The sequence below is a fragment of the Cervus canadensis genome, chromosome 10 (assembly GCF_019320065.1).
Source record: "Cervus canadensis isolate Bull #8, Minnesota chromosome 10, ASM1932006v1, whole genome shotgun sequence".
Classification (NCBI taxonomy): domain Eukaryota; kingdom Metazoa; phylum Chordata; class Mammalia; order Artiodactyla; family Cervidae; genus Cervus; species Cervus canadensis.
Window position 1 is genome coordinate 25,781,734 of NC_057395.1, and position 22,600 is coordinate 25,804,333.

The 22,600-nt window shown below is 44.2% G+C and overlaps 1 protein-coding gene across 1 annotated transcript in view; it reads right to left on the reverse strand.

Moving 5' to 3' along the window:
- Positions 1 to 3,243: 3,243 nt before the first annotated feature.
- The window catches only part of PIP4K2A (phosphatidylinositol-5-phosphate 4-kinase type 2 alpha), a 178,514-nt gene continuing 159,157 nt past the window's right edge, over positions 3,244 to 22,600 (reverse strand). Inside the window, exons 7-10 of the mRNA XM_043480638.1 lie at positions 16,914 to 17,027; positions 9,515 to 9,755; positions 8,001 to 8,104; positions 3,244 to 5,454 (exon numbers count right to left, since the gene is read on the reverse strand). Of these exons, the coding sequence (XP_043336573.1) occupies positions 5,374 to 5,454; positions 8,001 to 8,104; positions 9,515 to 9,755; positions 16,914 to 17,027 (540 nt within the window). The 3' untranslated portion in view covers positions 3,244 to 5,373. The remainder of the gene's footprint in view (positions 5,455 to 8,000; positions 8,105 to 9,514; positions 9,756 to 16,913; positions 17,028 to 22,600) is intronic.

Genomic DNA, 22,600 nt, shown 5'->3' on the forward strand with positions numbered 1-22,600 from the left:
CTTCTCAGACAGCCATTTTGCCTTGCCTTTTTGCATTTCTTTTTCTTGGGGATGGTCTTGATCCCTGTCTCCTGTACAATGTCACGAACCTCCGTCCATAGTTCATCAGGCACTCTGTCTATCAGATCTAGTCCCTTAGATCTATTTCTCACTTCCACTGTATAATCATAAGGGATTTGATTTAGGTCATACCTGAATGGTCTAGTGGTTTTCCCTACTTTCTTCAATTTGTGTGCCTTCAGTAAGAACCAAGGACAGTGATCACAACAGCTTTTACTAAAAGAATGAAAGAAATCTCAGTGTCTCACGATGAGAGGTGAAAGATCTCTGCAGATAAAACAGCAATTGTAGCTCAAGTCCATTGCAGAAACTATTTTGTGATACTGAAATAAGGCTGTCTTTCAGGGATCGGTGAACTTTCTCTGAAAAGGGCTACGTAGTAAATTTTTAGGCCTTGTGGGTCATCAGTCTTGGTCACAACTCTACAACCTGCCACTGTGATTTGAATGCAGCCATAGAAAATATGTGAATGAATGGGCATGGCTGTGTTTCAATAAAATTTTATTTACAAAACTCATGTGGTGGCCTGGATTTGACCCTTAGGCTGTGGTTGGCGGACTGCTGCTCTGATCAGCAGTAAGAAGCTGGCTTGTTCTTATATTACAAAACAGAAAAAGGGGGAAGAGGAGAGGTAGGAAGGAGGGGGAAGGAAGCATGTTACAAAAAATATTTAAAATTTGGTGCTTAGCTTAGTGGGAGGGGTTAATTGCTTAAGAGTGTTTTCCAAATGGGGAGCATTCATCAGAAGCACCTGGGAAGCATTTAAGTTATAGATTTTCCACTTTTCCACCTCCAGAGAATGCCATTCAGTAGGTCTAAGGATATTTTTATATTCTCTAGTGAGATCCTTTGATTTAAAAAGTCAAGTGACAATATAAAATGCTGTAGAGAAAATGATAGGAAAATGGAATAATGTAGGTTGACTCTCATAAAATGAAATACGTGGACCATTTGCTCTAAAATTCTGGAGGGTGCATACCCAGCAGGTCTCTCCAGAAGTAGCAGAAGGGATGGGTCAAGAATCACAGAGGAGTGGCTGAGGTTGAGTCCCAGGGGTACCAGGTCCCTCACTCATGCTTTCAGCTTTCATCCTTGAGTTGCCACAGAGCCAGGCCTGAGCCCCGGCTTTGCCATGAACCCTCTTGTGACCTTGGACAAGCCCCTTGGCTTCTCTGGGCCAAGGTTTCCTCTTCTGGGACCCCTCCCCCAGCAGCACGGGCAGGATTCCATGAAACACAGACATCTCACAGTGGCTTTGGAGAAATTCTAACCTTTGTCCCTCTCTTATGAAATTAAACTAAATACAAGTGTTTAAGAGTGAGAAAATCACTGACTATGGCATGTTAACAGCCCTTTGGCAGGATTTTTCATAGAATCACAAAAACAGGACTGAACTTCTGAAGGACATTTGGTTTAGATGATGGGGTTTCCGTTTATGAAGGAACTTTCAATAATCACTCAGGAGAACTTGTCAACTCGACTTTTCCAGACACTCCGCCGGCCTTCCGGGCCACTGCACTGTGCCAGGCTGGTTACAGGGCCGTGCCAGTCGTGTGTGAGGAGGGGCTGCAGGCTGGGCCGGGGTGAGCAGGGGAGTCGGTAACGCTGGTGTGCGGGACTCCAAAAGGCGCAGCAGGCTTCTGCCCTTCAGAGGGTAACTTTTCTGTTTTTAACATAGCAGTCACATGACTGGAGCTGAATAGAGTGCTGTTTAAGATAGGGAGAGAGGAAGAGACGGGGCGTGAGTTTGAGAGCCGGAGAAGGCTGCACATATGCACGACACACACTATAACCATTGTTTTGTGCTGACGACAGAATTTCTGGAGAGGCCGTGTGCAGTGATCCTGGGGCCTCCAGTCCACAGATGCTAAGAACTCTAGGACTTAAACCTCTCAGCCTTGCCTTCTTCCCACTCTCCTACTTCATTTTTTACATTTATATATTATATGCCTTACCACTTCTTTATTATTACATACAGTTCCTAATCTCTTGCATTTAACCTTAACCACTATTTCCAAAAGTGCTGCATGAAGGATTAATGCTTCAGACCAACTCTGGTCTTTCTGTGAATTAGCAATAACCAATTTTCTGGGACTAATGTGAATTCTGCCCATGAAATTAAATAACCAAAATGAAAATGAATGTCTCTGTTCCGCAGAGAAAATGGAATTTAAGCTCCCTGCTGACCACAGTCAGCTCCCCTGTAATGTAGCATATATGTTCCTAAAAATCCCTGCTCTATGCAAAATTACACAGTAAAAACCACAGAGCTCATGGGAATAATGAGATTGGGGGCACAACACCCAAAAGTGTCATTATTACTGATACGCTGGTGAAAAAGGAGCCTATCAATACAAACAGTAGCACAGTTTTACATACTAAATGGTCAGGAAATACATAAACACTACAATAAATGTGGCACATTATCTTGAAAAACACATGGAGGATGCCTGTGGTCCTGGGTCGTGGGCATCAGAAGGGCTGTGGCTCCTGGGTTGTTGAATGTGAGGGAAGGAGAGTGATGTGAGGTCAGCAGGTCCTGGCCAGTGTGCCCCCCAGCGTGCTGAGCTCACCCTCATCGTGTGAGGGTGTGCCTGGCATGTTCCTACCAGTGCAGTTAATTGGGGTGCAGTCTTCCGTTTTCAGCTGATGTTCCATGAGAACCAGCGTGCACACAGCAGATGTGAAAAGTGCATGATGCTCAAATGATCCCCTGACATCTCTCCCATTAGAACAATTACACATTTTCAAAACAAGTGCTACTCGAGCTTAACTGTGTTTGCTCACCTGGCACAATGACAAGGGAACGCTCTAAAAAGCCTTCTAGCTTTTTAGAAGCCACCAGTGGCATTCCAGTAAAGTTTCAAAAAATGCTGAATGACCCACAGAACTATGGTTGGTAGATTTAAAAAATAAAACTGTGTAACTTTAAAGGGTATTCACTGAAGAGATTTCTTTCTCTGTCCATCTTTCAGTAAGTCAATTTTGTCACGTGTATCATGTCACGTTTCTGTTATTTACTAGTGAATAGTTCACAGGTTGAAGGCAAAGCTCCTGTTTGTGAAAAGATTCAATTTTAGTTTTACTTCTTCAGGATCAGCTACAGACACTCTTACTACTGAGTATTTAAATTTTGTTTGCAATAAAGAGACACACAATTGAGAGAGAAGCACAGACTCCACCTTGTGAGTCATCAAAGTGCTTTATTTTGTAAAGCCCGGCTCATAACTGGAGTGTACTGTTAGCACTAGAAGATAACAAGGCGAACTTCCTCACTCTGTCCGAAGATTTGATCAACAGGGTGGATGACAGAGACTGTTACAGACAAAAATAAAGCATTTTGTAAACTTCTAAAAGCATACACAGATGGGTCACAAAGGAAACAATTACTCAAATAATGTGTGGGTACCTTCTCTTTACTTCAGGGTCTCACATTTGTAATCCTGGATTAAAGAAACTACAGCCTAACTTCAGAGTACTGAAAGGGACTCGATGCCAGAATGAATGGCGGGGTGGGGGTGGGGGCATATTAAATCACCATTTCAATTAATTTAGACACATGAAATACAGATTTGGACAACCAGATCACAGTGCTGTCAACGTCGTCTGCTGAGGATAAAAATTCTGAGTGAAGTCAGTAGGATGTGGTAGAATGGCCTTGCTCCCCAGATTCCAGCTGCTGTCACCCCGTATTTTCTGAAGTAAACCTATATACCTTGGGCACAGTTGCAGACTTGATAAGCCCTGAAGTAAAGTTACTGGAAGAGGCAGTATGGCGGGACTATTTGTTGAGTTGCAAGTAATTATTAAAAGGTGGATTTTTTTTTTCTTTCCTGAACCTGCCTACAAAAGTCATCTCACATTTTAAACAAAGAATTTCAAAGGCACAGCTTTAGCACAGTGTATAAGTTGATAACATATTCCTAAGCAAGTCTAATATTTTAGCTTGACGCCTTTCAGAAAATGCCAGGAAGTTGGTAAATATATGATCGATGTTGGAAATCTATAACTTGATTAGACACAGTCAGCACAGTTTAGGGCAATGAACTTACATAACCAGATCTGGGTTAAACATTTTCTTTAAAAATAAAAAAATCATTAGACTGATAAATGTACATCTGGAGGAAAACAACCCTTTTCCTTTTACTGTAAAAGACTGCCTACCTGGTACTTTGAATAAAACATTCACCCCAAAACGTGACTGCAGGATACATTTCAAAATATGACAAACATTATTTCACCTATACTGTAAAATGACTTTACATGTAAACTTCAAAAATCACGTGCTGTACATTAAATTTTTAGATTCAAAAATATCCCTGTTTTCCTAATAATGTAAACAGTAATATTGAGGATTTCAGTTAAAGGGCAAATTTATAACAAAATACCACTGTTCAACAGGAGGATTGAGAGTTCTAAATGCTTTGCTCACCTTCCCACCATGGGAGATGTAGATACCATTGCCCAAAACTATGCACTTTTCAGATAAGCTTTTATTTTTATTTTGTAGCATTAATTCCTGTATTGCAACGAAAGAGTGTTATCAGTGAAGAAGCTCCAGGCAAGAAAAGAGAAGTAAGCAGTTTTCCTGGACATATTTACTGAGGTGAAAATGTACAGAGAGTCACTAGGGGCATCAGCTTCCTGCTGGAGGAGGGGCGTTTGTCCCCGGACACGGGGAGTCCCGACACCCAAACCAGGAGGCACGGGAGATGCCAGCCTCCTCCGTCCAGCGCCCGGGTACAACTATTAAGGAGTGTCAGCGTGCGTGGTAGAAGTGTAACATCTGCAGTAAGTTTTTTTTCCCTCTTAATCACCATCATTATTATTATCATCATTATTATTATCTTCATTATTATTACGAATACTGTCTCACATCTTTCAACTCCAGAAAATAAACTGATCCACAGTTTATCGTGTGGTGCCAACCTGGTTGGTCTGACATGCATTGCCTTCTCCCCCTCCCCCCCTCTTGTGCTCGCTCACTCACTCACTCATTCATTCATTCATTTGTCCACAGCTGTAATCAGAGGTTTGTTGCCCCAAACACACACTAACCAAAGCTGGTCAGTTTCCATTAATCAATCAATTTTTAAGATGCACACACGCACAGACACACACACGTCAGAAATAGCTAGAATGATGCTGGGAAATATCAGGTAGCTATTAAAGCGAGTAGCTCCCAAGTCAGTCATCTTGGCCTGAAGATGTAAACGAGGAGGTGTGCTTCACTGAGTTTGGTGTTCATTTTTCCTGCGCCGAAGCCACCTCTATCCTTCCCATGCTGACGTCCGTCCACAGTTGTGCAGGATGTTACGTCAAGATGTGGCCAATAAAGTCCAAAAAGCGCTTGGAATACTGTTCTGGGTTCACGGTGGAGATCTCTGCACCAGCCTGGGCGGTGTGGGAGAAGAGGAACAGTGATACTGTTAGAATTACTTGATCACACCTACAGCAGCTTCCACTGCAGCTGAATATGAAGCCAGCCATTTTCAAACCTGTGCAGCCTCTCTCGTAACTCAGAATATCTTGGATACGGGTCTGAATAACCAATACTGTTAAGAATCTGGGTGTGATGTAAATCCATGGCTGATTCATGTCAATGTATGGCAAAAACCACTACAATATTGTAAAGTAGTTAGCCTCCAACTAGTAAAAATAAATGGAAAAAAAAAAAAGCATCTGGGTGTGAAAATGAGGCAGAGTCTCAGGAAAAACAGAGGCTGGTGTCACATACACTGTGACTGCTGCCACCAAAATAAAAAAATCCAACCACGTTTGAGATGTTCCCGTCACATGTGGCATCTGTGTGGCCTCCATTCAGAAGCCACGGGGACAACACTTCTGTTTCTCAGGAGAGCAGATGGGAGACACCTTGAGAATGACACAAACGGCAGCGTTTGGCCAAAGGGAAACTCTGGTGACGAGGACACAAGGACCATGTTCATTTTTTAGGACCAAAGTAGCTGGGTGCTCAGGAGTAAGGAGCGGCAGTGGCAGGGGTGGTGTCAGCTGTGACTGCACTTCCCCTGAGGGGCCAGGGTGGTCCTCGCAGCGCAGGCACGGGGTGCCACTGTCCCCCTTCACAGAGGCCTGCCCGGAGCTGGGAAGCCGGCCCCTCGAAGCGGCTCAGCGGGGATTCCTGTGATGAGCACAGTGCAGACCAGAAGACCCTCGGAAGTTACTGGCCAGCTTTCAGAGTTGCAAAGGGCAGGACCAAAGTTTTTACCAAGTCACTGGGTGCTATTTTGATACCCACAGCTCACGGGGAAGCTGTAATTTCCATGCCTGGGCTGGGCCGCTGGGATCTCCACAGAGGAGCCCCAGTTTTGAAGGCAGAGAACGGTTCCCAGCAGCAGGTGGACACAATGTTCCTTTGCAGAGTAATGTCTTGCTCTTGCAGACTGCACCTGATTTTAGGCTGGGTGCCGTATCATGGAGCTGAGCTGGTGACATACAGGGGAGCAGGTGGAGCCGTGTCTGCCCTGGCACATTTCCAGTTTCACCTGGTCTAGAATATCCTACAGGTTTGAGGAAGGGTGGGAACAAACAGAGCCTCTCCCCACTGACCACAAAACCTCCTCAGCAAGGCGTTAGGGCCCTGTCAGCCGCTGAGGGAACTGGGGCGCCAGGGCGTCTCCTCCAGGTCACACGACTGGAGAGGTGAGGCAGGGACGCGGGCCCAGTCCCGTCCCTGCAGTAGGGCCAGGCTCTTCAACCAGAGACGAGCATCGGGGCTACCGGAGCCTTTCAGAGACAACCTCCCCCACCAGCCTCCTGAACTGGACTCGGAATCCGGGCAAGCGGTGGTGCATCTGGCTGGCAGAGACTTTAAAATGGTTCTCAGAAGGCTGCAGTGCACACCCTCGTGTGAGAACTGCCGTGTACCCTCCTCTCTGACAGAGGATTTTCCGTGTTCAGTGGGTAGGGTGAGGTCCTGGTCTGGGCACTGCACAAAGCTGGAAGACCGTAACTAGTTGGCAATGTGACTGAAATATTTCTGTGGCAAATGGGATATGGTGTTGGGCTGGTTCCATTGCTGGAATGACAGCCTGTTTGATTTTAAAATAAAGAAAAAGAGCCTTTCATAGATGTTGATGTTCTGGTGGATCTTGGTTGACTCCGCACTGGGGAAGTGTGACGGAGCCAGAGCACAAGTTCATCCCCACGTGCTGGGCTTTGGGCCTTTTCAGCACGCCTGGAAAGCCAAAATGAGGTCCGACAGTGCAGGCACAGTGGAGACTCACAACTGGTGAAGTCCAACCGGCAAAGTGGGCCTCACTGGTTTACTGAGGGGTGGGGCTGGGCCCAGGGAGCAGTCCTCTCTACCCTGCCTAGTGACCTGATCTGGCAAGTTACTCCGTAAATGCTCAGCTCCTTCACCTGATAAGGAGCACACTAGTTATCCTTATCAAGGCTTGTCACAGGATTCCACAAGTTACCATATGCCGGAAACAGTGAGAATTCCAGGCAAGGACAATAAAAGCAAGGGACTCGTATCACTAAACTTTGATCTTGCACTCAAAAACCTTCTGTAATAGAAAAAAATACAGTCCATTGTGCAGAAAGAGATACTGTGTATCTTAGAAGCATCTTAAGCAGAGACTAAATGCTTCAGTTCTAAGCACTTCATATTAAAACAGCTGTCGTCATTCAGCACTTTTGTCTTTGAAGCATTTCTCAAACAAAAAAAGAACTTGTGTAATATTCTCATGATGCATGTGTCTGTTAATAACCCCAGTGGGTAGCAGAAGAGCCGCACAGGGGCTGTGACTTGCCAGGGGCCTTGGGAGCTCTGACTCTGCGTTGGAGTGCAGCCCCTGCAGGGAACCCGAGCCATGGAAGGGACCGGGCAGCTCCTAGGAAAGGAGTGGACCTGCTCTGGCCCCTGCACCACAGGAAGCAGGGAGCAGAGAGGGAAACCAGGCGGAGGTACTTACGCCGTGTTTAACAGTTTTTGCAGCGTGGGCAGCTTTCTTTTTCGCATCGTAATGAGTCAGAATGTCAATAATTGCCATAAAGTACACCTCCTTCCGAGGCGAATCTGTAAAGGGATGAGAGACACGATTGTGGGACAGATGGTGACAACACCTGGGACAGTGTGAACTGCTGCGGGAGGAAGGGCTGAGGGAGTCAGGGTCTGAAAACAAAGGCAGTGGAGGCTGTTAGAAAGTCTTGTGCATCCCCAGGAAACAGCTTAACTTTCTATTCCCAATTCTCTCTCAAATTAAAAAGTAAAAAAGAGAATATAACCCCAGGATATTACCAGCAGAGGTCCAAGGGTGAGACTGTATGTTTTTTATTAATCTGCATTTTCTTTAGTGATTGTATATTACTTTGGTATAAAGAAAAATATTTTTTAAAGAAATACTGTTTAAAACAAGAATTGTCTTGGCCAAAAAGTTCATTCCAGTTTTTCCATGAGATGCTATGGAAAAATCTGAACTAACTTTTTGGCCAACCCAATAGAAGTAATTATGCTTACACTTTCTACTGTTACCTGTAACTGTTCCTAATGCTCATTGGCTCTAGTATCAGAACTGGATAAAGGCATACATCATCTACAATACCCGTCTTCTACATATTTCCACAAATAAGCTGCTGTTTCAGTTATGAACTATTGTTCAAGTATACTTGACTCTAATTTCCTGTGTTGAAGAAACCATTTTGGTGAGCAAAATAAAAAGCAGAACTCAATCTCAACCTGGCTGCTATGCCATGAGTTTTTTTTTAAATGATGACCCACTGAGTAATTTTTATTATTAAAAAAACCCCAGAGGCCTTCGTTTATCTCAAATTTTTTCATGTATAAGTAGCTAACATAGCATGTAATATTCCTATAAATATCCAATCACCCAGATTTTGAGGATTAGAATCAATCTCACTTTCGTGAAGAGAGCCATAGACCCCTTAAAGGGGGAAGAGGAGAGGACAGATACGCAGCAGCAGATCGGAGATGCTCTTCCCACACCTGGGCTAGCCTCAGCTTCCTTTCCCAAGAAGGAAGGATACTTGCCCTACCCGATGTCCACAGGAGGTCTGGCGTGGACCATGTGTGTGGCTAGTTCAGACAGACTTGTGACTTGAGATCCACATAAAAGAGAGATGGCTAATAAAAAAGTATTTAAAAATATTTCTTATATACGGTACAGACATTTACACAAGCATATGCACATGGGTGTTGTATGTACACAGCACACTGTCGTGTGGTTTCACCTGTTCCCTTCAACATCCCACAGTTCAAGGATTTCATCACATTACATTTCAAAACCAGAGATTACAGTTACCTTTAATATACTCTGTCCCGAAATCAACTGATTGGGACTCTTGAGAAGGAGTCTTACAGGACAGCATGCTTTTAACTGGGTTGATGATTACCAGTAGATTAACAATGAAAAAAAAAAAAAATCAAACCAATGGTAAAAAAAAAAAAGTGGATGGTGTCTCCACTTACTTTCATGGCATTTAATTCCATAGACATCAATGTTTGGGTCAAACTCGCCCGGAGCCAGGGGCGGCGAGCTGTTGAGCGTGTTCCCGGGGCTGTCGGGAGGGGTCCCCACAGGGTGGGTGCCGTCGCTCTCCCCCTCCTCCTCCCCGTCCTCCTCACACTCCACCTCCTCCTGCTCGGCTCTCTCCACGTCATGGATCCCCACCAGCAGGCTGTAGTCCATGAGCTTCAACTGGGCAAGAAACTGGAGGGGAGGAAGTGACACGATTATTTATGCCTTAAACACAGCCCCAGATTTAAAGAGAGCAAGCTCACAGAAGTGCAAGTAGAAGGCTGGGACCCCAGAGCGGCAGAGGCGAGAAGAGGACTTCCTGCAAGTGGGCCAGGAGCCTCTGGTACAGGGCAGCCTCCTCCCAGGCAGCTTCTCTGGCTGAGCTGCAGCCTCCCACTCGGGGCTGGCTAAGAGCCAGGACCGCTTCCCTGAACTGCAAGGCTGGAAGCTGAGAGGGATGCGAGCATCACATCGATGAGGACTGCACCAAAGTGCAGAGAGCATGACTGGCAAGGAGGACACACAGGGAAGAAAAGGTTTCTCCCAACAATTAAGACTGGCTAATGGTGAACCCAGGGACCTCCCACGTCGCTGCCAGGGGAGCCTCTTAGATCTGGCTTGTGAAAGCACTTTGAAATGCAGCATACTCAGTGAAGCTGAGTATTAAGCTGTCCATCACGAATAAGCAAAGGCACCAATGTCCCAATCAACCAGCAAATGGCTGTCACTGTTCTGGTGAACAACACCCTCCTTCAGTCCTGCTCGGGGGTGTCCTGATCGGAGCGGGAGCCGGGGAGGCTCCTCCATCACCCCCTCCCATGCCCTTTTATCCAGGAGCTCTCTCTGGCCTGTTCCCCTCGCCCCCTGTGCCCACCCTGGATGCCCTCCAGAGGTGTGGGCACAGCTGGAGATGTTGCCATCTGGCATGTGTGTGTAGTGGGTGCAGGGTGGGTGGGGCTTGGCCGGGCCTGGTCCTGCTCAGCTTGTAGGGTGACAAGGCACAAGCCCCCTTCTCCCCTCCCTGCTTCCTCTGGCCCTTGGAAGGTCCCTGAGAAGTGGCAAGGACTGCATGTTGTCGGGACTTCCCCTTCTGGTCCTCTGGCAAGGGAAGCATTTGATCTTGTCATGCCTTTCGATGGGGTCTCATTTCTCAAAGGGTAGAAACAAAATCTCACGTGGTCCATGGGACCTAGATAGTTTGGTGTCATCACCCCTCAGGCCACCTTGCATCCTGTTCTGGCCTCTGACCAGCTCACTGTGCCCCTTTACCGCCCACGAGACTCAGGTCTCAGCTGCAGGGCCCTTGCTCTCGCAAGCCTGTCTCAATTCCTGCCTGGGCACGTGTGCCCTGCACACTCACCCTGAGGACACCGGGCTTAGCTGCACGCTTGAATTCCATGAACAGAGGAGTCTGGAGGGCCACAGTCCTTTGGATCCAGAATTGGACAACACTGAGTGACTAACACTTTCACTTTTTTTCCTTTCGTTTTATTAAAGTATTTGAGAAACTTCTCTATCTTCCCCAAACACTGCATGCCCCCGGGGGCAGGGGCTATGGCAGTTTTTGCCCTTGAAACTGCATTATGATTAATCAGATCATCTCACCTGCCTTCACTAATCAAGGTCGTTTAAGACTCGCAGGTCCTCCAAGGGACATGTAGCCTGAACAATGTTGTCTGGCTGGTTCTTTTTTAGGAACTAGGAATCAGCTCTGTCGCGTTCAAGCCGAGCGGGTTAAGGCTGGATAGACCCGCCGACCCTCCAACTGGGCATGCGTGAGGGTCCTTTCACACGTGCGAGGATGTCCAGCTCCACCCTTGGATCGTGCAGAGGTCAGTAACCTGGTTTACGCCTGCGCCTAATGAGGATTCCCGCACCTTTTCCCAATTTTTGCCCACGCTCCACGCCTCAGACCGCCCTGCCGCTCCGCCGGTAAACACTTCCTCAAGCGAGCCCCTGGCTTGGGGAAGCGGAATGGAGATTTACTCTTCCTGCTTGGCTGCCCTGCGAATAAACCCTCTGCTGGAGACCTCGGCATCTCGGCGTCTGGCTGGCTCCATGTTGGGCACAAACAAACCTGGTTCGGTGACGCCATCGCTGCCCTCCTGACTCCCAGGTAAGTGATGTAGCTACTCGATATTTACTGAACAAGTGAATGGGCTGCCTGCTGCTACTTCCCCTGTCCCCCTTTCTTCTAACTTCCCCTGAGGTTTCTCTAAGAGAAACAACCCCCTAAACCAAATAAAAAGAATAAAGCAACAACAAAAAACCTTCCCATGAAACTGCAAGAGGCAGCACCCATTGGAAGCAAAATGAGGTCATTTACAACATATCTTTGCTCTGCAGAGCAGTCTCTCTGTACATAGAGGTCCGTTTGACTTCCAGATGCATGAGGTACAAATCCACTTTCAAGTATTTTGGAGAGTACAAAAGCGGCTGCCTGTAATTAGTGTGCCAAAGGTCAGGGAGCGGAAGGGTGACAGCCTGGGCTGTACTGCCCCAGGAAGCAGGGTGAGCCTGCAGGCCCACATCTTCCCCTGGCACCTGTGCTACTCACAACCTCAGCTCTGCCCAGAGCTCCTTTCCTGGGTCTCTCTGATCTGTGGTCTGCCCACTGCTTGGTCATTTGTATTCAATAATAAATGTGAAGTTAGGCTCCGGCATCACCCACTAAACTATCAGTGAGATGAAACTGGTAAGTTGTTCTGACATACCCAAGACGGAGGAGGTGAGTTGCAGCCCCAAGTGGGGATTATATAAGAAATGGGGATTATGTAAGTCTTCAAATCTGTGTCTGAGACAAATGGACAAGGACAGCACAGGGGTTAAACATATAGCTTTTGCTGATCAGGGTGACCCATTCAAGTATCAGCTCATCTTAAATAAAACGTAAGTTTTGGAGCCAGGTGGGCAATTAAATCTTAGGTTACTTGCTCCATCTTTTACGGAATTTTTTTTTTTTATGGAGTATCACTGCTTTACAATGTTAGTTTCTGCTGTATAACATCATGAATCAGCCATATGTATACATATATCTCCTCCCTCTTGAGCCTGCCTCCCTCTCACCCCCCCATGCCACCGACCTGAGCTCCCTGCGCCCTACAGCGGCTTCCCACTAGCTGTCTGTCTTACACATGGTAGTGAATGTATGTCAACGCTACGCTCTCAATTCCTCCCACCCTCTCTATTCCCATCTGTGTCCACAAGTCTGTTCTCTACATCCTCACCTCTACTCCATGAAAAATGGTATTGATGAACCTATTCGCTCTGTGTCTTGATGATGAATTCACTACTCTGAACCTCAGTTATTCTAATTATAAAATGGGACATCCCCACCAAACTCACAGTGGCGGAGAAAGGATTAGAGAGAATGTAGTGGGGGCAATGAAAAGTGCCTTGCATGTAACAGTGGAAGTGGTTTTTATAACTGTCCCTGTTGTTACTGTGGCAAAAGCCTTTTTTCCATCAAGTATGTAACTTAAACATACAGGTTCAGGTGACATGCGCCAAGAGGGGAGACGTGTTGAACAGCCTGTATTGATGCCCCAGCTCTTATCACAAAACATCATTTAAAATCTCTTCTAAAGTAGAGGGAAACACAATATGCAGTAGACCTGAGATTCTCGCTGGAGAAAGTCACTGTAGGGCATCTTGAAACTACTGTGGGCTGAAGATGACAGGCCCCAAGAAGAGGGATTCAGGGCTGCCTGGAGGGTCTACCTCCAGCTAATATTTGGAACTTAAACACATTTGCTGTTTGCTGCTCATCCCTTTAAGCTTCTAGCTCAAATTAGTGATTTTTAAGTATATAAAATTTCAAACCATGGAGATTTAAAAATCTTTGTAATCTTTAGGTTCCCCTGCTTGCCAGCTTCTTAATAACTGTCCGCCAGACCTTGATCAGCTTCTTTGTCCCTCAGAATATCCCACTTAACCTGCTTCCCTCATAATTCATTCCTTATTATGCCAAATCTGAGCTAGTATTCCATTTATGAGCCCTGTTACAAGCAAACACTTATTGAAAACTGTATGGCTAAAGAGCTGTTAGTAAACTCTTTCTGTATGTCTTTGGAGAAGTGTCTATTTAGATCTTCTGCCCGTTTTTCGATTGGGTTGTTTGTTTTTTTGTTGTTGTATGAACTGATTGTATATTTTGGAAATTAAGCCCTTGTTGTTGGCATCATTTCCAAATATTGTCTCTCATTCTGTATGCTGTCTTTTCATTTTGTTTATGGTTTCCTTGGCTTTGCAAAAGCTTGTAGGTTTGATTAGGTCTCATTTGTTTTTTTATTTCTATTGCCTTGGGAGGCTGACTAAGAAAACATTGGTACTATTTATGTCAGAGAATGTTTTGCCTATGATCTCTTCTAGGAGTTTTATGGTCCTATCTTTAAGTTGTTAAGCCACTTTGAGTTTATTTTTATGCATGGTGTGATGCTGTGTTCTAACTTCGGTGATTTACATGCGCTGTCCAACTTTCCCAGCACCGCTTGCGGAGCAGATGATCTTTCTCCCGTTTTATATTCTTGTCTCCTTTGACCGTAGGTGTGTTGGTTTTTCCCCCTGGGCTCTCTGTTCTATTCCATTGATTCGTATGTCTGTTTTTGTGCCAGTAATACACTGTTTGGATTACTGTAGCTTTAGATTCAATGGACATGAACTTGGGCAAACTCCGGGAGATGGTGAGGGACAGGGAAGCCTGAGGTTCTGCTCTCCATGGGGTCATGAAGAGTCGGACACGACTTGGTGACTGAACAACAAGCTTTGTAGTATTGTGCATTTTCCTCAGGATTGCTTTGGCAATTCTGAATCGTTAAAGGTTCCATATAGATTTTAGAGGATTATTTGTTTTAGTTCTGTGGAAAATGTCATGGGTGATTTGAAAGCTGCTCCCTCCCCTCCACCCCACTCCCCCCAAAAAATGTGAGGCATGAGATGGCCTGTGATGGGGTGGATGCCATGGGACACAAAGCGTAGTCTCTCGTGTGAAATTTGGATCCCAGTGTGAGCCAATGAGAGATGAGGGCCAGCCCTCCACAGTCACGGTCAAAGCTGACAAGAAGAGAGTCAGAGGGCAAAAGTGACCTTCCATTCTCCATCAAGTGCTTTCTTTGGGAAAAAGGGCTCATATATGCTCATGTGTAAACTATTAGAACTAACAATGTACTTTGCTACTTTGCCCGGCATATAAATAGAACAGAATTTCAAATGCAGAGAAAAGCTGGCTAGGTTCTTATTTTCTTACAGAAATATTTGAGCTGTAATGAATTCATTTTTTACTTAAAGCATTAAGTTACCACCCCGCCCCCTCAACCCCATCCTGGCCAGCCAGCTAAATTAGCAAGCATGGAACTGATGGAAAATGAAACTAGATTACATTCTATCAGATGTCAAGCTACTTTACCATAATTACCTGCTTAAAAAATTAATAATGCTTCTGCATGATTTTCAAAACTAGACACTTACCAACCATTGAGAATTTTATTAAAATGAAAGAATGCTTTATGCCCTGCCTCCATTTAAACAAAACAGCTAAGTGGGAGAGCCATGGATGGGATTAAAAGTAACCAAATCTTCTAATCAACGACACTATTAGAGACAGTGAAAAGGCAAAGAGAACCCTTGTGTAATTCAACTGTAAATTTGAATGGCTTCAGTTACATTATTTCTGGAGTCTAAAAATCAGAGTGATATACAGCTGAGAGGGAAAAAAAGATAAAAAACATTTTTGCAAGCAGATGAGATATCCCTAAGGGCTATTTACTATAACTGCTAAAGCAGTATTACTTCTCAGGATCAAAGCCTTTCAGGATAATGAATAAAACTCCCAAATAGTATGTCTGCCTATGGCACTTAGTTATCAGATAAAGTTGACCCCAAAGTAAAAGGGAAATACTTAACTAATATGCATTTTAATAAAAACTGCTGACAACTGAGGAAAAATAAATGCTGAATAATGAGAAACTGGAGAAAAACTATTTTTTAACAAGACACTGGGTCCTCTTTACAAATAACCAATATCTAGGTTCTAACCAAATCATATATGTGATGTAGGTTAAAATGCAAAAAAAATTTCTTAAAGTAACTTATAACCTAAAAATAATCATGAATTAATTTGGTCAGTCTATGTGTCTTTAAATGAAAGATGTTAGGAGATTAAAAAGAAAATTATAATACTGCTTCTGCCCTCATGGGGGATATAATCTAATCCATGACATTTGTTTGTTCTTGGCTTAAGTCACTTTTGGTTTTGTTTTAATTTTTTTTGGCCATGCTGCACTGCTTGCCAGGTCTTAGTTCCCTGACCAGTGATTGAACCCGGGCCCTGGTGGTGAAGGTCTAACCACTGGACGGCCAGGGAATTCCCAAGTCATTTTGTCTTTAATGACACAAGAAAGAATCTTTTCACAAAGCCTTTCTAAGTAGCAGATCTGTACTGGTATGTGGGGAACTGTATTTCCAAGTTAAACAAAAACAAAAACAAAAAATGCACACATGAAGAAAAGTAACAGCTAAGAATGCTGTAGCTTAGTAACTGTCTAAATTAGAACTCTCTTTGCACTGTTTTGCAACCTAACAAACTTCAAAAAAAGAACTTTTTTCCTGAATTTATTTCCAGTAGATTTATATAAGGAAGTTCATTGGGAGAACTGCACTGCCTTTACAATAAATAAAAGATAGGGAAAGGTGTATTTTTAATACTTAAAACAATATTTACAAAGAGAACTCCTTTATAGACTAACAGGCCATTTCCACATAGTATTTTATTTCTCACAACATCCCCCTTGACCCTGGTGTCCTAAACTGCCCATGCTGTTCCCATACCGTGGAAGGCTGACTTGACGTTCCCAGTGATACTGACTTCATAGAGGCTGGTATTTTCTAACACCCAGATGTGGTTCAGATGGGGAAAACCCCAAATTCAAATAGTTACCATACACTTGTCAACATGATCTGGTCTTTGACAAAATACAGTCAGCCCCCTCCACCCGGGCCCCGGTTGCCGGGGGGCGGGGAAAGGCAGTGGGTCTGAAGGGGCTGTAACCCCGCACAGGCTACCCCCACAACAAAGAGGGGAACCTGGGGGAGGGGACACCAGCAGAAGACACCATGTGCCTGCTTGCGTTTGTCCTCTGAAGGAGGGAGCTGCTGAATCGGCATACTTCTCTTTTAAATCAGCTGACATATAAGCTACACCTGTTTATATCTGCTTTGGCTAATGTACAGTATATAATTTTGTCTTGGTTTCAGATACAAATAGATGGTTTTAAAAGCTTCTAAAAACCCAGTAGTGTTGACATTCGTACAAGGGGCCGTCCCTTATATTGGTGTGTTTTTTTTTTTCCTTACCTCTACATCCTTCTTCAGCTTTTCCAGGAATACCTTTTTGTTGTTGTCATCAATATAAATCTTTTGACCCTCATTAATGAAATCATTATCCTTTAGAGTTGGCAGTTCTTTGGCCTAAAAAAAAGAGAGAGAAAAAGAATAAGGAAGGAGCTTGACTAAAATTTAAAGGACTCCTATGCCCTCCAATCCTGGAGGTTAAGTTTCCACCCTGAGGCTGAGTTGCCCTGCTCCCTGAGGGGTCTTACCCAAGGCAACAACATGTGAGGTGGCTTGCGTGCCGCAAGGGGGCGCCAGTGAGCTATGACCACTGGAAGCATTCCCACTAGGAATGGAGGGTCAGACATACTCCATATTATGAGGCTTTTGTAACAGATTTCATGGTTTCCTAAGAATGAACCTGAAGGCTTTCTTAGATTCACAAGAAGTCTTCTAAGTATAGAATTAGTATTCTTGAAATTCTCTGTCAGGAACCCTCAATTTTCTTACTGGTTCAACCCAACTCCTCACCCACCCCCTCCCCCAACACACACTCTTTTGGGGTAGCCTTTTCTGGGTTCATGTTAGAGATAAAATGTTATCTTGCTCAGAAAAGCACCATCCACAATCATGTACAAATCTAAGTTGGGGAGAATATGCAGCCAGAGGTTAGCCATCTGCCCTTCTAAACCTTCCGGCACGCCACTCCAAGAAGGAAATCCTCTTTTCATTTGGATAATATTGAAGAAAAATGTCTTCTGGCATAAAGCATATAAAGATGAGATGCCTACCCTTTAAAACTAAATAGGATGGTAGTGAGCTGGCAACTAAACTATACTTATGCTGACCAACACAAAGAATGCATGATTATCAAAACATGGGTCGCAAGCGAAAAAACAAAAACAACCTAGCTTTAAAGTAGTGTGTATTATTCACCTTTGTGCAACCTGCATTCTGGGAGGGTTCAAAACCCCTCCTCCCTCCTTTTGACTGACCTTGTAAAAAAACAACCACTCCTCTTATTTCTTCCAGTTGAAAGGAATTGAACATAATACCTTGCCTTAGTATACTAATGAATGCCTCCTTTCCCTAAGTGTGAACCAAATTGGGGGAAAAACCCAAGGAAAGAAAATATTCTCCATCCTGGTCTCCACACTGCCTCCCCCCATTCAGAGGTATGAAAATCTCACTGGGTACATACGTCTACTGAAAAACAATGTGAAAGAGTTAGTTGCTCAGTTGCGACGCCAGGCTTCTCTGTCCATGGAATAATTCTCCAGGCAAGAATACTGGAGTGGGTTGTCTTTCCCTTCTCCGGGGGATCTTCCCAACCTAGGGTCAAACCAGGATCTCCTGCATTGCAGGCAGATTCTTGACCATCTGAGCCACCAGGGAAGCTGAACCACCTTCCAAATCTCTGAACTTCTCACTTTTTCTTCCCATTTTGTAAGGTATACACATGTGTGTAAACTACTCATGTCTATCCATAGACACACACGCATGTGTATTATGCAGTTCTAAATCGGTAGCTTTGCTACTGATTTTAACTTTGAGAAAATCTGCAGTTTTGTGAGTTTTGATTTTGATATAACTACTGCCAAATTGATTATCTTTGCAAAGCTCAGGAATCCAAAGATTCCATTCAATAAGTGGTTGCTGAATGACTGTCATGTACAGGAGTGTAAAAATGAATAGGTGAACACTTCTATCCTTAAAGGAGTCTTTAATTTTGTATGAGAGACACTGAGAGCAAAAGAACACGGCAGTGTGTGAAGCACACAGATAAATAATGCGGCTCCTGAGGACTGATCTACTTTCAAACACTTTTTTGCTGAGTCAGTTTAAAGAAATGAAATATCCTTCATCACAAAAACTCACCAGGGTCCAGATGGATTAACTGCCTAAGTTGGTCATTCATCATTTAAAAATGTAAAATGTGAAAGAAAACTCTCAATGTGAAGATTATTAAATGTTTGAGTCAATTACACAGACCCTAAATTATTTTCTTGGAACTGAAACAGTGAAATCGCACAGTGAATGACATGTGAAGATCTGAAGTTTTAACAAACTCAGAGGCCTGTGAGAAGCTAAGGATCAGGAAAGGTAAAAAACTGGAGTGCTTCAGAAAGCGCTGAAGCCAGATCTATATACAAACATAGGAGATGCAAAAGGATCACGATTCCCTAAGTAGACAACATGGGCAATATTTGTTTATATTTAGGGTATGGCTGTGTGTGTGTTCGGGGGGCATTAAGGATTCAGATCTGCCTAAACTCCACAACTCATTTTATGAGTGTAAGCAAAGAACAGGAGAGGGATTCTTGTTTGTGAGCAAGAAACCTGAAGGCAGGGCTGACAGGCTACGGACAAGGCAGTAAATGACATACAGTCTGTGCTGGGGGTACCAGTCACACTCATGGAGGCGAATGAATGCCATTTTAGGGTCACCCCAGCAGAATTACCTCATGTGACAGGGGGAATATAATCCTACCTCATAAAACTCTGGACACACTGTACTATATTACTAGGCTTACTTGTGAAATTTCCAGGCACTAGGGATGTATTTAGATTGGATCAAGTTCAAAAGAGGGCAACCAGATTGGTTAAGAGACTTAAGGGCTTACTGAAAGGCTCAAGAGGTGTAGGTGGATCCTTAGGGCAGTGGTTAGAGGAACCCAATGCTGATCCACAGATGCCCCCCCTTCCCCCCCGCCTGGTGTCAGCAGGATGGCAGAGTGCTTAGGAGCACCAGGGTTTAGAAACATGAATTCTGAGGTTCCTAGCCTTAATCCTCCCCCTTACTAGCCAGGGCCAGTTCCTGGACCTCTGCAGGCCATCTGGTTACATGCAGAAGGGGAGACCCTGCTGAGCCCTTGATGTGCATCCATTTATTAAAGTGCATCATCTCATTTACTCTTCAAAACCACCCTAATTCTCACCGTCCTCATTTTACAGATAGAGGAACTGACTTAAGTGAGATAACACAGCTAAGGTCTCCCAGCTTGCTAAGTGGAGCTGGTAAGCCAGTTCCCGAGCTGATATGGGAACCTGGGCTGCCTGACTCTTAGCAGAATTCTGTGTGTGCATGCTAAGTCATTTCAGTCGTGTCCAACTCTGTGTGACCCTACGGACTGTAACCTACCAGGCCCCTCTGCCCATGGGATTCTCCAGGCAAGAGTACCAGAGTGGGTTGCCATGTCCTCCTCAGCACAACTCCATGTGTAGCAGAATGACTGAGATTTTGGCCAAAACTTGTGTGACGTTTAAATAGTGAGGTGAGTGGCACTTATTGTCGTTGTCATTGCTGGGAGCATTCAGTAACTGGTATGGATTTAAAACTGTATTATAGGTTGAGAGAAAATATTTTCTTTAAAAATGGAGCTTCACTGTTTTCTACTAACAGCTGAATGACAAAACTGAAGTTGCCTAACAAGACACCCTCCAGAAAACCCTGGTGCTTGACTTCTTATAAATTTCAATATATCCTTCTAATAATGAGCAGCATTTATATTAAAGAGCACCTTTTTTTTTTTTTTAACGTGAGGGAAACTATTTTGCTGTGAATTAATGAATATCATAAACTCTTGGTGTTAACGCTGCCCACAAAGGTGATGTCCACAGAGAAGCACATAAATAACTGTGGGCAGCAACCGATCCCACCCCTTGCTTTGCAGCACCAGATTATTTGCACTTAGGGGAGCTTTGAAAGCATTGAAGTCTCTGGGTCTGGCTTTTTAATGGGCATCTTTCATAGCCTTTCTAACTCAATGCAGAACTAGCTAGAGGGCGGAGGAAATCACTAGGGCTAAAGACATCAGCTCAGAAACACTTGTGAACTGTGGACTTGGAGGCTGGCTCCCAGCTAGCGGTCAGTCACCTTTTTTGAAGTGGTTGTAGGTTAAGTCTTCATTTATTAGCTCTGCGTTAAAATTCTCCCAGCTAGTCTTGTGTAGACTGGGAGCCTCCAGTACCTCACATGGTGCTTAAAAGTGGCAATGCCAAGGAGGACAAGATGTCCTGCTCTTCCTACACTGCCCTCCCTGGCCATGGGAGTGAGGTGTGTAAAACCAAGGCCAGCACAGCTCACATCTATATCCCTTTTGCAGGAAGTGACTGTACTGGGGTGGGCTGGACTCAAAACGGCATTCATCTCTACTGATGTGAAGTGTCAATGAACAAACACAGCGAAAGGCATAAGCAGAGCGACACGGGTCTCCCAGTCAGCGAGCTATCCTGCTTTCGTTGTGTGGATGAAATTGGCACAGTGAATATTCCTGGTACTTTCCTGGCAGGTGATCGCCTACAGCTAGAGTCAGTATGGCCCAGGTTTCTACTTGGGACACAGACTGAAGCATGTGCTTTTGAGCACAGGCTGAAACCGCGCCACCTGGGTTGTATCTTGGCTCCTCCAGTTATTAGCTGTGTGACTTGAGCGAGTTACTTAACCTTCTCTGTGGCTTGGCTTCATCTTTCAATGGGGATTAGCAGACAACACTGTTGTGAGTATTACACTCATTTGTACTGTTAAAAAGCTTAGGGCTCTGCTTGCCACGTGGAGAGTTACATATAAATGTTCTTGTTGTTTGCTGGTCATGTTCTCAAGTATGGGGTGTGAATCTAGAGAAAAGTTCATCACCGATAAATCCAGAGCAAGATTTAAAATAAAAAGTTGGCATATTTAACACTTTTATAACAGCTGGGGTGTTTAGACCCAGCTGCTCAATCTGTCCAAGCTTCAGTTTCCTCATCTATATAATGGAATATTAATAACACTTATCCAGTAGGATAATGAAAAGACAGGAAATGAATGAAAAGACAGGAAACACACAGTGCTTGGCAGTGAGAACTAGGTATTAGTTTGCATCTTAGTTGCCCATCAGTTTTGACCATGACCAATGTTGTTACAAAGTGTTTCCCGCTAATGAAGAATATAGACTTATCCATCTCTTCTATCCTTCCTGATTTTCTAGAAGAAATAGGCTCTTTAAATTTGGGATATCAGTAATCTAAGCCATGTTGAAATCTGCCTGTGTTTTCAGGTTTTCTCATTAGGCACAAACACCTCCTGTAATGTTCTCAAGGCTGTTTCACTTCACTGTGTCACACACGGTACACTAGAGGCTGGGTACGCCCCTGCCCTGGCTGCCCTCCAAACCTTGACTGCATTCTCTTGGCCAGAAAGACCTCTGGTCACTGCAAAAGCTCTCCCTGGCCAGAAAGCTTCACTGAAATCCAAGTGAGAGTAAAATGTTGCTTTACAGTAACTGGGTAAGTTAAAATTTTAGAGTAATAAAGTATATTTTATGTCATTTATTAATATGGAATAAAATAGTTATATGGCCAAAGACAGACGTTTCTCTTAATTTTTCATGGGTTTCATTTTTCTCAGCGAGTAAATGATAATATTGGGTAATTTAGTAAATGCGATTTTGCTGACTTAAAGCAAAAATTCACTAATTGAAATCTCAGTAGCCAGAAAACAACCCAAAAAAACTAGAGAGTAGCAAGCTCCTTGGGAACACTTTCTAAAGTAGGTTTTGTTTTTTTTTTTTTTGCTGTGAGCTGTAAAAAGAAAACTGTTTCATTATAAACATTCCCTCCTTTGCTTTTTGTAACTACACTATTGGGTGAAAAGTCTCTTATTTATTTTTGGCCATGCTAGGCGGCTTGTGGGATTGTAGTTCTCTGACCAGGGATCAAATCCAGGCCCT